Raw genomic sequence first — 14143 nt, 5'->3', positions numbered from 1 at the left:
AAAAAAAAAAAAAAAAAACAATTAGCCAGGTGTGGTGGCTTGCGCCTGTGCTCCCAGCTACTCAGGAGATTGAGGTGAGAGGATCACTGGAGCCCAGGAGGTCAAGGCTGTGGAGTGCCATGATTGTGCCACTGTACTCAGCCTGGGCGACGAAGCGAGACTCTATCTCAAAAAAGAAAAAGTAAAAAAGAAAAAAAGGAATGAAGGTACACCAAACTTATGGGACGCAGTGAAAGCAAAGCTCAAACAGAAATTTATAGCAGCAAATGCTCATATTAAGAAGAAAGAGCTCCAAATCATCACCCTAATCTTTGGCCTTAAGAAGCCAGAGAAATAACAAAGTCAACTTAAATTAAGAAGAAAGAAGGAAATCAGGATTAGAGCCGAATTTAATGAAATACAGAATATAAAAATAATACAAAATCAATAAAATCAAAAGTTGGTTCTGGGAAAAGATCAATGAAATTGACAAACCGTTAGCAAGATTGACCAAAAAAAGTGACATCTCAAGTTACTAGAATTAGAAATAAGAGATGTTATCACCAATTTTACCGAAATAAAAAAGATTATAAAAGAGTATCACAAACAACTGTATGCTAATAAATTAATCAGATGAAACAGATAAATATCTAGAAAAACACAAACTACCAAAACTGATTGAACTGAAAATCTGAATAGACCTATAAAAAGTAAAGAGTAATCAGAAGTGCCCACTAGACAAACCTCAGGTCCGGATAGATTCACAGGTAATTTACCAAAATTTAAATAATAGTTAGTACCAATTCTTCATAATCACTTCACAAAAAAAGAAGTAGTGCTCACCTCAGCAGCACATATACAAAAAAAAAGAGAAGTGTTTCTATAAGGCTACCATTATCCTGATACCAAAATCAGACAGTAAAAAGAAAAGAAAACTGCAGACTATTATCTCTTAAAAATATAGACAAAAAAGTCTTCAATAAAATACTAGCAAACTGTATTAGTCCATTTGTGCTACTATAAACAAAATATCTGAGACTGGATAATTTATAAAGAAGAGGAATTTATTTCTCACAGTTCTAGAGGCTAGAAGTCCAAAATAAAGGTCCCTGCAGATTAGGTATCTGGCAAGGGCCTGGTCTCTCTTCTTCTAAGATGGTGCCTTGTTGCTGTATCCTCCAAAGGAGGGGAATGCTGTGTCCTCACATGGAGGAATGGCCAAAGGACAAAAAGGGGTCTTAGCTCGTTCCCTCCAGTCCTTTCATAAGGTTTATCACGAGGGCTCCATCCTCATGATCAATTTCCAAAAGGTCCCACTGCTTAATACCACCACAATGGAGATGAAGTTTCAAAGTGAATTTTGAAGCAGCTAGCTGGGGACCACAGGCATGCACCACCACACCTGACTGCTTAAAAAAAAAAATGTAGAGACAGGGTCTCACTTTGTTGCCCAGACTGGTCTCAAACTCCTAGACTCAAGGGATCCTCCAGACTTGGCCTCCCAAAGTGCTGATATTGCAGGCATGAGTCACCACACCTCGCCCAAATTATATACTTATAAATAGTCAAAATGGTGAATTTTATGTTATATAAATTTTACCACAATAAAAAAAGGGATAATGGCAGATAGCAATAGCACTGCACACTAATAACATGTCTACCATGACAAAAGAAACCCACGTGCGCCATGTGACTGAGGAGCTAGACAACAGGGCTGTGAGCTAAAACATCAGAGTACTGAAGGTTTAAGGAGGAGCTGACAGGAAGAGCTTCTTTTTCACACAAAGAAAATTACTTGGAGAAAAAAGAAACTTACTTCTTACACATAAAAATAAATCTAACAGGAAGAGAAAATGAAATATCCTTTCAGAGAAAGAGTGAATTCCCTCCCAACCAGAAGAAAGGGCATCCTCCCCCTTACCTCTTCCTGGGCTGATGGCTGTGAGAAGGGGTTTGTGGTCACTCATTTTCTCCTGCCTCTGTTTTTGAGAGACTATTTCCAGTTCCTTTTTTGCTAGCAGCTTGCTGGATGGGTAGAACAGGCCCACAGTCTGTGTGCCTATGTCCCTCTTAGTCCCAGCATCAGATCTGGGCAAAGGAATCAGAGACTGCCAGGCACATCGGGGCTATAAGTGAGGCAGAAAACATTTTTTTAAATTAGAATATAATTTAATCAATCTTCCATTTTACTTATAGAAAACAATTCTAATAGGAATAAAATGTATCTCAAAAAAACTGTACTTTGAGCTAAAAGGGTTTCCAGCTTTTGCCTCATGTTCTTTGCTCCTGTCTTTCCCAGCACCTCCCAGCCTGATCCATGAGTAGCCATTTATTATCTAAAATTCAGCAAATCAAGGGATGTTTGCTGGCCTGCATGACGCCTGGAACATACCTATCCTTGTCAGCTCTATAATGCAATAGAGCACAGATTTCACCACTCATACACAGCTACTGATCACCAACATTTCCGCTAATATACTCTCTTGCATCTGAACCTGAGGACCTGAGAGGACTACCATGTAAGGTTGTGTGGGTTGTGCACTGCACACAGTCACTGCATTGAAAGTAGTACCATTCAAATGGTAAACATCATATATCTGCACATGTATTAGAATAATTTTTCTAGTACAGAAACCAGTATATTACAAGCCATTACCAACAGATGGCAGTCATGTGTCTTAAGAAAAGAACACCTTTGTTTCATTTGCACAAAGGAATAAGGGCTAGTGGCAGTCCAAGATTTAAATCTTTCAAACTGGGTCAAGAAGCCATGAATTCCCTAAAACTGTATACAAAGTGCTGAGTGTATCCTCTAGTAATTATCAATCTTTAACTTCTTATAATGAAGAGATAAGAAGAAACATGAAAAGTCTTTATCCAGCTTAGAGAAATTCATAAAATTACAAAAATCTAACACCAAGCCAGTTTTAGAGCTTAAGTACTTCTGAAAATAACCTGGTGAGACTTTCCTCAAATTATGCCCAGCTGTTATAAATCACAAAAGCAATTTTATATACCTAAGTTTTCTAAAATATAAAAAAAGGGGAAGGAAAAGTTCTCAGAATGCTTCGCAAGAAATTCAAGAGAAGTGCATTCTAAAGTGGCATTATGTCCACGGCCTTGCAAATGTAACGACACGGACCTCAATTTACTGCACACAAATATGCCCATTTAGATCTTTGATTTCTGAAGAAATCATTTGAGTGTTTAAAATCTAAATCGACTGCATTTATTTACACACCCAGTTGAAATTCCATGTGAAAGTTCTCAATATTTTGGGTCTCTTCCCTGGGTTGATTCACAGGGTAGAGGACACACATTCAGAGTTACAACCTTTTCCCGGATACCAGTTCTTACTACAGGGGAGGCCTTACCTCGGAAAAAGGGCGAGGCTCCTCAGCAGCTAGAGCCAGGCCTCTGTCCATGCTGAGCCTCACCCAGGACTTCACACAAATACCACAGGAGCCACAGAATCGGGCAGACAGGTGATTGCTGGCCCCACATTTAGGGCAAACAGAGCAGCCAGCAGGAATGCCAAGCTAGAGGACAGAAAATGTCTTTATGAAAATTAGAGTTAAAATGTCCTTATGTAAATGATTCTCATACCATATGAAATAACACACTCTCTGATCCAGCCATTCTACCTTCCAGAATTTGTCCCACAGAGGGACAAGCAGAGAAATAAGTGTACTCCAGGTCAACCCCTAAAGCACTGTGATTTTAAAGAAATCACTGAAAACAACACAAATATCCAGCAATAGGGATGGCCTAAATAGATCACAGTACATACATACAAACAATGGATTATGAAGCCACTGAAAAGAATGAGGAGGTTACTAACAAGATACGTTGCTAAGTGAAAATAATTGGATCAGTGTTCATAGCACCAGTTTACTTATACATGCATTGAATAGCTGAAAGAGCATCTCCAGAACTGGGTATTGGCAATTGCTTCTGAGAGGAGAAATCTGGGACTTAGATGAGAAAGGAAACTAACACTTCACTCGAAAACTTTTTTATTATTTGCATACAATACTTAGATAAATGAATAAATACATAGTCTTGAGTGTTTTATTATAAAGGCAAGCAGACAGAACTCATTTTAAAAAACGCCAGTAGTCAATAAATGAGTGAAAAGGTTTAACCTCAAAGAAATACAAATCAAAACAGTCATGAGAGATGGCTCTCAACGTAAGATAATTACCTCTATCTCCAGATTCTTAGATTATACGTGCAGTAGCGAAATCACAAGAAATGATTTCTGCAAGGCCATGGAAGATTTGCCTGGCTCTCTCCAGGCCAGTGGCGAGGTGCTCAGTATACAGAACATCAGTTTTAAAATACCCACCATGTTGATTTGTAGTAGCTTTGAAGGTCTCTTGATTAAAAAAAATAAAAAATAATAAAAATAAATAAAATAAAATACCCACCATGGCGCCACACCAGCCGCAGAAGGACGCCTCCCAGAGATTCCAGCGACCACATCTGGAGCAGGAAATGGTCCCCCCTTTCTGAGTGGGCGGAGGAGGGGCTTTATCCCCACTGCACAGCGACTGGTGTATGAAATGTCATTTAAAGGCAGATCAATACTATATTCTCTAATCCCCCTCCCAATTCAAAAAAGATAAAAAGCCCTGAGATAATATAAGCCCTGGAAATACTGTCTCTCTTTTTTTTTTTTTTTTTTGCCCAAAGGAGTACAGCTATGATGGGTTTCACCAACGAATAAATTAGTACATAGAGCACACATTCCTTCATAGAGATCACAGAAAGTCAATGAAACTGGTGCCTCACACATCTTAGCATTTTTCAATATCTTTAATATCAAGGACAGCAAGGCCTACTGTTGATTTAAGAGAACAATATTAATGAAGGAAGAAGAGAGCTGAGCTACCTGAGGGGCCATGATTAAGGCTCATCTTCTATCCTTCGGAGTTCTGGTTTCCATAGAAAAATGTGACTTGATTTCCCACTCTTGACACATGGGAAGAATTATTTTATATTGGGGACGGAGGCAGAATTGTTTCGTGAGAATTCCAGGGACTACGTTAGGTAAACCTAGATTCAAATGTGTTCTTGTTGCTTCCTCACCATTGCTTGGTAAAAGACTTGCTCACTTCCCAAATGGAGGTGACAGCACAGTGGCTGCTACCTGACCACCCACCATGTGCAGACTCCATTCCCACACTGCCCCGCACCCTCGCATCAGTCCCACGGCGGACCTGGGAGGTGGGTGCCGTCACTGTCCCCATCTTACAGAGGGAGAGCACGGGGACACAGAGAGGGTGAGACACACGATTAGAGCCATGTGACTCTAAAGCCTGGCTTCTCTCCCTGACGCCATACAGCCTCTTCAATAGAATAGCTTCCTCCCAGGTCTGCAGGGGTTCAGACGATTACCGACAGTTAAGTGGACAGGAATGCTCAGCACAGAGCCAAGCTGCACCGGCCAGCTGCCTTCCCTTCCCACCTTGCTTTCCGCTAGATCCTGATTTCTAGAGGAGAAAGCACTATAGTTTCACTTTTATTCCCCCAACGAGGACAGTCCTGGTACCCTGGCACAGGGGAATCACTCAAATAGTTTTACTGAGTCAATGGCTGATTTAATTGGTAACTGAATGCGTGTATTACCACATATGCCCCGCACAATACTAAGAATGCACACACCAGGGAAAACATTTGCTAAGGGCACTTTTCCCTCAAAGACACACATTTTAGTTCACTCTATTTGCCCACCTGTATTCCATTTTGCTTCAGGGCCAGCTCTGTTATCTAGAATAGAAACCTATTCTAAGAGAGACCACATCAGCCCCAGCATCCACAGACACCCGAGAACAGAGGCTTTCTTTGTGTGTGCTTGCCCTGATTTCTGCGTAATTAGAGGGAAAGTCCTTCAGGTAAATCAAAGATAAATTCTCTGCAAACTTTTGCTTCAGAACTTACATTTCAATTATCCTATTCTTAAAACAAGACTTTGGTATAAAGCTTGCTGGCCTGGGCTTCTAAATACAAAGCCTTCAGACTTTTCATTGAAATGTACTGACTGTTTAAGTAGCTATTAAATATAACATTGCTTTAAAGAAAGAAAAGTTATCTTTCTGATAGTCTTACTGATCAAAAAAACAAAAAAAAAGAGAAAAGAAAGAAAAGTTATCTTACCCCATCATATTAATGCTGCTAAACAAAGAAAAGACATAAAGCTATCAGAATGAACATGCATTGTTACTTCTATGGACTACAGAGATAAATACTATCCTTGTGACATCTAAGCTCTGATATACCATTCAGATAGAAATACAATTTTTAGAAAGAATTCAATTTGGGGATTATTCTGAAAATAGTTTTGTTGATAGATGAGACCTAGAAACACTTATATCACTGACAGTTAACGATTTAAATGGTTTTATTATTTACATAAGAAGTACTGAATGCCTGAGGAAAGAATGAGAAAATCTTTTGCTGGCAATTTACTTAAATCTATCGGTAAGAATATATCAAGATTTCCAGTTCTATTGTTTTCTAGTTTTACACTTTCCCTATCTCACTATTACCCTCTCTGGTGCCTTGGAAAAAATTATAGAGTGTCATTTTATGATTAGAGAGTAATATCAAGTCTGAAACCACATTAACAGATGACTCTCAATAACTAACAATCCTAAAATTACACCAGCTTTGATTTGAAAATAGATGCGTTTTCTGATTAAATTCACCACCTTGTTAGTTTGTTTTTAGTCTCAGTTATGAAACACATCATATGCAACAGAAATCATCTTTAAAAAAAAAAACTACAGATTTTTCCTTCTGGCAATGGTAACCTAAGACCATAACAAATGACTCCCACATAGAAAAGAACTATAAAATCTGCTGACAATAGGCCAGGATCACTGGCGGTCAAGAGGTCGAGACCAGCCTGGTCAACATGGTGAAACCCCGTCTCTAAAAATACAAACATTAGCCAGGCGTGGTGGTGAACGCCTGTAATCCTAGCCACTTGGGAGGCTGAGGCATGAGAATCTCTTGAACCCAGGTGGTGGAGGTTGCAGTGAACCAAGATCACATCATTGCACTCCAGCCTGGGCAACAGAGCATGACTCTATTTCAAGATAAAAAAAATCTGCTGATAATATATGAAGGCAGTGGAGAATGAACAGAGGCAGATACACTTGCAGCAAGAACACACAAGAAGTGGGGGAGTTACACAAAGTCAGTTCCCATCTTCACGGCTTTCACCCTGGAACTAAGGGCAGTCTACATAGCGCATGTGAAGTGGGGGGCACAAGGCAGTATTTCTGGCCAAGAGAACCAGAAAACTGAAGCTGGGGAATATTTGGAGGCTGAAGAAGTAGGGAGCTCCTAGAAAGAAAGAAGAGAAGGGATCTTCTCTGTGTATTCAGATCTCTTACCAACCCCTGAACAACATATGTACAGAATGGGCTTGAAGCAGCTAAGCTAAAGACAAAATATCTGAATGGAGACCAAACTTTCTATCCCTCCTCGCCTCAAACTTTTTTCTTGGCATTTAGTATGTTGAGGAATTTTAAACTGTAGCCTAGCATTATGAATGTTTGGCTGTGGTACTTTCTGGATTCTGTTACTCTGGGAGTGTTGCTGTTGTTTGCTTGCTTTGCTTTAACAGGCAATAATATGTATGCTTGCTTTTGGGGAATGTGCTGCCTGGAAGGAACTAGAACTACTGCTTCACACATAAAAAGAAAACCAACTGAGTTTGACCCTAAGATGAATCAGATGTTAGAAGAAGCAAACCAGAAATTTAAAGCATATACACTGTCCACAATAAATAAAAAGAGGAAATCTCAACAAAGAAATAGAAACATAAAAAACAGAAACAGGTGAGAATTCTGGAACAGAAAAAGATAATATTTTAAATAAAATATTTACTAGATGTACTTAATATCTAAAAGGATATGGTAAAGGAAAGTGTAAGTGAACTGGAAGATAGATCAACAGAAATCATACAGTGTGAAAAGAAAAAAAGATTTTTTAAAAATGAACAGGCCCAGTGCAGTGGCTCATGCCTGTAATCCCAGCACTTTGAGAGGCCAAGGTGGGCAGTTTAACTGAGGTCAGGAATTCGAGATCAGCCTGGACAACATGGTGAAACCTCGTTTCTACTGAAAATACAAAAACTAGCCAGGCTTGGTAGTATACAACTGTAATTCCAGCTACTCAGGAGGCTGAGGCAGGAGCATCACTTGAACCCAGGAGGTGGAGGCTGCAGTGAGCTGAGATTGCAGCACTGCACTCCAGCCTGGGTGACAGAGCAAGACTCCATCTAAAAAAAAGGTCCTCAGGGACCTATTAGAGAATATCAATTCAACAGATGTGTATACGGACTTGAGATGGACAGTAGAAAATGAATGGAGCAGAAAAATCAAGAAATCATGGCCAAACAATTCCCAAATCTGATGAAAGACAGAAATTTACAGTTACAAGATTCTAAATGAACACCAACCAGAATAACTTCACACTAAGGTATATTATAGCCAAATTGCTAAAAACCATCACTAAAGAGCAAATCTTAATAAAAGCAGCGGGAGAAAAATAACACATCCCATATGTGAAAATGTCAGTTTGATTTACATCTGACTTTTGAGCTGAAAGCATGGAGGCCAGAAAAGCGTGGAACAGCTTTAAATTTCAGAAAGAATATTAACTGTCAGCCTAGAATTATATATATCCATCAAAAATACTCTTTGAGAATATCTTCATTGTGGTGGTGGTGAAAATGGCTGAAAATTACCAACATTCACCAAACTGCACAATTAAACTAGGTGAATTTTATTGCATATAAATTATGTCTCAATAAAACTGGAAACAAGAGGAATTCCTTCAAATCAACTATTCGTAGACTGTCAGTGATTAGGCGATGTTAAAAGGTATCTTGTCCAACTCAACAGTTATGAGTTGAATTCTGTCTGCACAGATAATGACATGTTGGAGTCCTAACCTCCAGTACCCCAGAATGGGATCTTATTTGGAAAATGGTCTGTACAGAAGTAATCAAGTTAAAGTGTGGTCATTAGGGTGGATCCGAATCCAGTGTGACTGGTGTCCTTATGAAAAAGGGAAATCTGGACACAGAGGCACACACACACAGGCAGACACACGGGGAGAGGTCCATGGGATGGCAAAGGCAGAGACTGGAGTGCTGCATCTAGAAGCCAAGGGAAGCTTGAGGCTACCAGAAGCTGGGAGAGAGGATGGAAGAGTTCATTCCCTAGCACCTTCAGAGGGAGCGTGGCCCTGCTAACACCTTGATTTTAGACTTCTGGTCTTCAGAGATGTCAGACAATAGATTTCCGTTGTTGTTAGCCACCTAGTTGATGATGCTTAGGAAAAAATGAGTACACACCCATTTGCTACTAATCATGTAGACTAGTGGTCCCCGATCCCCGGGCCATGGACGTGTAAGGATCCGTGGCTTGTTAGGAACTGGGCCACACAGCAGGAGGTGAGTGCTCCACCTCCTGTCAGATCAGCGGCAGCATCCGATTCCCACGGGAGCGCAAACCCTACTGTGAATCGTGCATGAGGGATCTAGGTTGTGCGTTCCTTATGAGAATCTAACTTATGACTAATGATTTGAGGAGGAACAGTTTCATCCTGAATCCATTCCCCCACCATGTCCATGAAAAAATTGTCTTCTACAAAACCGGTCCCTGGTGCCAAAAAGGCTGCAGACTGCGGCTGTAGACCATACTAACTGCACTGTCCAGTTTCATGAGGAATCTCTCTGAGATGAGAACAAACTCCACAAACAGTCAAAAACATATATAGCAACCCAAAAGAAGCAAGTTTTTTCTTCTAAGTTGGCTAGTAAATGACAACTTTTTCGTGGTACAAGACAAGAGTCACCTGGAAGTAATTTTAATTTTCATCAGAAACATTTTATAAACAAAATAGATCATCTAAACTGAACTTATTCACTGTATTTAAAGTGCATATACTCCTATTCCTTCATTTCAATATTCAAAACGGGCTTGTAGGAAACCCAAGAAATAGGTGGCTACGATGTTCTCAATTTCAAAAAGCAGTGTGCATATAGAGTCAACAAAGACAGTGGACCATGGGGTGTAGGGGGGAGGGGGTGGGGATGACAAAGACATACCTGTCTGTAAATGAAATGTGAATGAGTTCACTTCCCGCAGGCTAATGCCAGCCTCCCATGCAAAGTTATTCAACAAAATCATAAGAAATAATTGCTTTTACTGAATCCTCTTGAAGTTAAGACTTTGCAAACAATTCTGTATTGATGAATATATCAAGTTCTCTCCACATATAGAAATCTTGCTTTCAGTTTACCATGAGAAGCTTTTCTTGGTCTCTCTCCCCAATCCCCTGGGCAGATTCTGTTTCTCTATTACCATTAACATTGAATTTAGTAGCCACTAAATATAGGGTCGGCACATGCAGTCAACCTACCTCTTGTGATGAAGGCAGGGCCCCCTCACATGTGACACAGTATCTCAGGTGAGCAGGATTTCCTGTACCACAGGCCCGGCAAATTACCTTCTCCTTCACAACAAAAAATAAGAAATACATGTTCCTCAGAGCAAACAACTGTGCAAAGAAATCATCAAGCAGTCTCTTCTGTCAGTCATTCAGCTACAGACCCTCACCGCATCCAGAGCCTGAATATTGGATTGGTTTAGGAGTTACTGTAAATAGTGTCAGACAAATATCTATAGTTTTTTTGTTTGTTTGTTTGTTTGTTTCCATTTGTTTTTATAGAGATGGGATTTGACCATGTTGCCCAGCCTGGTCTCCAACTCCTGGCCTCAAGTGATCTTCCTACTTCAGCTTCCTAAAGTACTGGAATTTCAGGTATGAGACCCCATACCCAGCCTGAATGTAGTTTTAAAAGAAACAAAACACCAAAGAAACAAACACACACATTGAAATGAGTATTCATGTGGTCTTCAGAAGGCAAGTTGGAAATTCTGCACTGGTTATGTGTAAGGTTGTGTGTGTGTGGTGTGTGTGTGTGTGTGTGTGTGTGTGTGTGTGTGTGTTTCTCCAGTGTGAAAACCATGACACTGAGTAGACACTCCATTTTATGGCTTAAGCAGTAAACAGAAAGACCCTAGACCAGCAAGGGATTATCTGTGTGTTTACAAGTAATCTGGTTCTTGAACTGGGATTTATCTTCTGGGGCTTCATGTTAAATATGAATTTAGGTTTGCTCTGTAGTTTTTACTTAGGACGAAGTGGAAAGATTGCCTAAGAAAGAGAGTCGTTAAGTACAGCTTTCTAAGTCAGGACCCTGGGGTTAAGTCGCAACACAGAGAAAAACAAAAGACAAAGAAATGATGGTAAAAATAGTCAAGCGTTCAGCTATCAGAGGTTTGCTAACAACTGTTTCGTTACTGACCACTCTATTCTCTCAGGATATAATCTTTTTCAATTGTCAATGACCAGTAGTGCTCAAGTATTCCTTCCTAGTCCAGCACTGTGGTCCCTAGGTGTCCTGAAACTAATAAATCAAACAGTGTGTTCAGAAGCTGGTACAGGTAAAGTGGATGACCAAGAAAAAGAAAGCCCAACTCCCAGGGTTTTATTTCCAATACCACCAGGTAGCTCCATGAAGTCCTAGCCTTTCAAAGCCTGGTTAATTCCATTTTAGTGGAAGATTCCAAAGTTTTCCTAGGAACTGAGCCAACTCAGAAAACCACAGTTCCCAATCTAAACAACTCCTAAAGGGCAGAGGCCAACTGACTGCTATTCAAAATGGCAGAGAATCACAGTCTTGCTCTCAATGGTTCCTGACACTCCCTGGGGCCAACATTCTTCAAAGCTATTTAAAGTTACCACAACATAATCTGCAATTGGCCAGCCTTTATGCACGAGATTTAGGGCTATGACTTTCCTGAAGATGTTGCTTCAGGAAAGGTCTGGTAAAACACAGAGAAATGAGACAAATTTCCTGTCTCCATGTTAAAAAATCCTGAGATCAAATAAAAGTAATCTTGCTGTGTGCTGCAGAAAACACTTTCTCTAGAAGAGAAAACTGGAGAACAACTAAAACTGCTTACTTCTCAAGTCCAATGGCTTCCTTTAAGACCTCACCTTGGCCGGGTGCGGTGGCTCAAGCCTGTAATCCCAGCACTTTGGGAGGCCGAGGCAGGTGGATCACGAGGTCAAGAGATCAAGACCATCCTGGTCAACACGGTGAAAACCCGTCTCTACTAAAAATACAAAAAATTAGCTGGGCATGGTGGTGCGTGCCTGTAATCCCAGCACTTTGGGAGGCCGAGGCGGGTGGATCACGAGGTCAAGAGATCGAGACCATCCTGGTCAACATGGTGAAACCCCGTCTCTACTAAAAATACAAAAAATTAGCTGGGCATGGTGGTGCGTGCCTGTAATCCCAGCTACTCAGGAGGCTGAAGCAGGAGAATTGCCTGAACCCAGGAGGCGGAGGTTGCGGTGAGCCGAGATCGCGCCATTGCACTCTAGCCTGGGTAACAAGAGTGAAACTCTGTCTCAAAAAAAAAAAAATAAAAATAAAAATAAAAAATAAAAATAAAATAAAAAATAAAGACCTCACCTTGCAGGGCTCATAATCCAAAACTGCATCTCATATATTTGCCCAATGCATACTCTGCCCATTCCCCACCCTGCCTTACAAAACACTTTTTGTTTTTAAATTTTTAATTAATCAACTTTTAACTTTATTTTTAGAGCAATGGAATGTTCACAGCAAAATTGAGTGGAAATTACAGAAGATTCCCATACACCGTGTCCCACCCCACAGACACAGCCCCCCCAATATGCACATCTCACACCCAAGCGGTACATCATCAGTGAACATACACTTAACACATCATTATCACCCATGGCCCATTGTTTATATTACAGTCCAGCACTAACCCTTTAAACCCTTTCCCTGCCCTTCTTCTTCTGAGATGCTGCTACGAACTTGTCTAAGTGGCGGTCTACCTTACTGCATCCAGTCCATTAAACAGTTTTCTTGGTTGACGGGTTTTTCTATATTTTTTGTGGAGACTTTTGACACCATGCCATGGCTCACTTCTTTCTAGAGCAGTGACCATGACCCACAGTTAGAAATCGTTTTATATCACAATCCACTACACTCACAAATTCACAGATGTCTGTGGGGGTGATGTGGAATTGAGGCCACCTTCAGATGGCCTTAATGGGGATGCTAAACACCTCTGATGAGAACTTTTCAAAAGTCAATATCCTCATTTGCCATTTCATCCACAGCTTTTGTCACATATTGTCTAGTTGAATGGTTGTAGGCTATTTAACAGAGCCAGTTAGTCGCTGGGATATAACGTTCCCTTTTAAGGTAGCTGGAGGAAGAGAACAATTTTCAAACTCCCAAGCTTTAATTGACACAACTAAAAAGGAAGAACGTTGAAAACAAATGAGTAGATCATTGCAAACTTAATGTCAAAACTGACTAAGCTAAAATTCTGCTTGATGTGGAGTTGTGGTTACACTGGTTTTAACCCCAAATCACTGTATGAAAGGCTGGGACTCACTGAAGGAGCCCATGCTTCAGGCACGTGAATCATCAGATCTTTTCAGGAGGATCCCAGACTAAGCCTCACAGATTCTAAGAACCACAAAGATGACTGAAGTCCTGGAGGTATACTGCATGCTGCTCGTAAAATTCCAAAGGAAACTTGGTAAATGTCTTCAGTTAATGTTCTCTGATGAACAGGGATGTTAAAACTAGTTTTAAACTTTAGAAAACATCCAGTGGAGGCCAGGCATGGTGGCTCATGCCTGTAATCCCAGAACTTTGGGAGGCCAAGGTGAGAGGATCACATGAGCCCAGGAGTTCCAGACCAGCCTGGGCAACAAGGCGAAATCCCATCTCTACAAAAAATAGAAAAATTCACCTGGTGTGGTAGCACATGCCTGTGATCCCAACTACTTGGGAGCCTGAGGTAGGAGGATCACTTGAGCCCAGGAGGTCAGGCTGCAGCAAGCCGTGACTGTGCCACTGCACTCTAGCCTAGGCGACAGAGTGAGACCTTGTCTAAAAAAAAAAAAAAAAAAAAAAAAAAAAAAAAAAAAAAAAAAAAAAAAAAAAAAAAAAAAAAAAAAAAAAAAAAAAGAAAAAAAAGAAAATGGCCAATAGATGCATTTGTTCAGTGAAATAAATAAGTTG

General features: G+C 40.4%; 1 protein-coding gene across 1 annotated transcript in view; it reads right to left on the bottom strand.

Moving 5' to 3' along the window:
* The window catches only part of DZANK1 (double zinc ribbon and ankyrin repeat domains 1), an 86839-nt gene that overhangs the window by 31558 nt on the left and 41138 nt on the right, over positions 1 to 14143 (bottom strand). The window contains exons 10-13 of the mRNA XM_037732854.1: positions 10423 to 10515; positions 4410 to 4532; positions 3354 to 3518; positions 1901 to 2105 (exon numbers count right to left, since the gene is read on the bottom strand). Of these exons, the coding sequence (XP_037588782.1) occupies positions 1901 to 2105; positions 3354 to 3518; positions 4410 to 4532; positions 10423 to 10515 (586 nt within the window). The remainder of the gene's footprint in view (positions 1 to 1900; positions 2106 to 3353; positions 3519 to 4409; positions 4533 to 10422; positions 10516 to 14143) is intronic.

Source organism: Cebus imitator, unplaced genomic scaffold, assembly GCF_001604975.1.
Source record: "Cebus imitator isolate Cc_AM_T3 unplaced genomic scaffold, Cebus_imitator-1.0 Scaffold475, whole genome shotgun sequence".
NCBI classification, from domain to species: Eukaryota; Metazoa; Chordata; class Mammalia; order Primates; family Cebidae; genus Cebus; species Cebus imitator.
The sequence above is the reverse complement of the archived record's forward strand: the minus strand, read 5'-3'. Positions and strand labels throughout refer to the sequence as shown.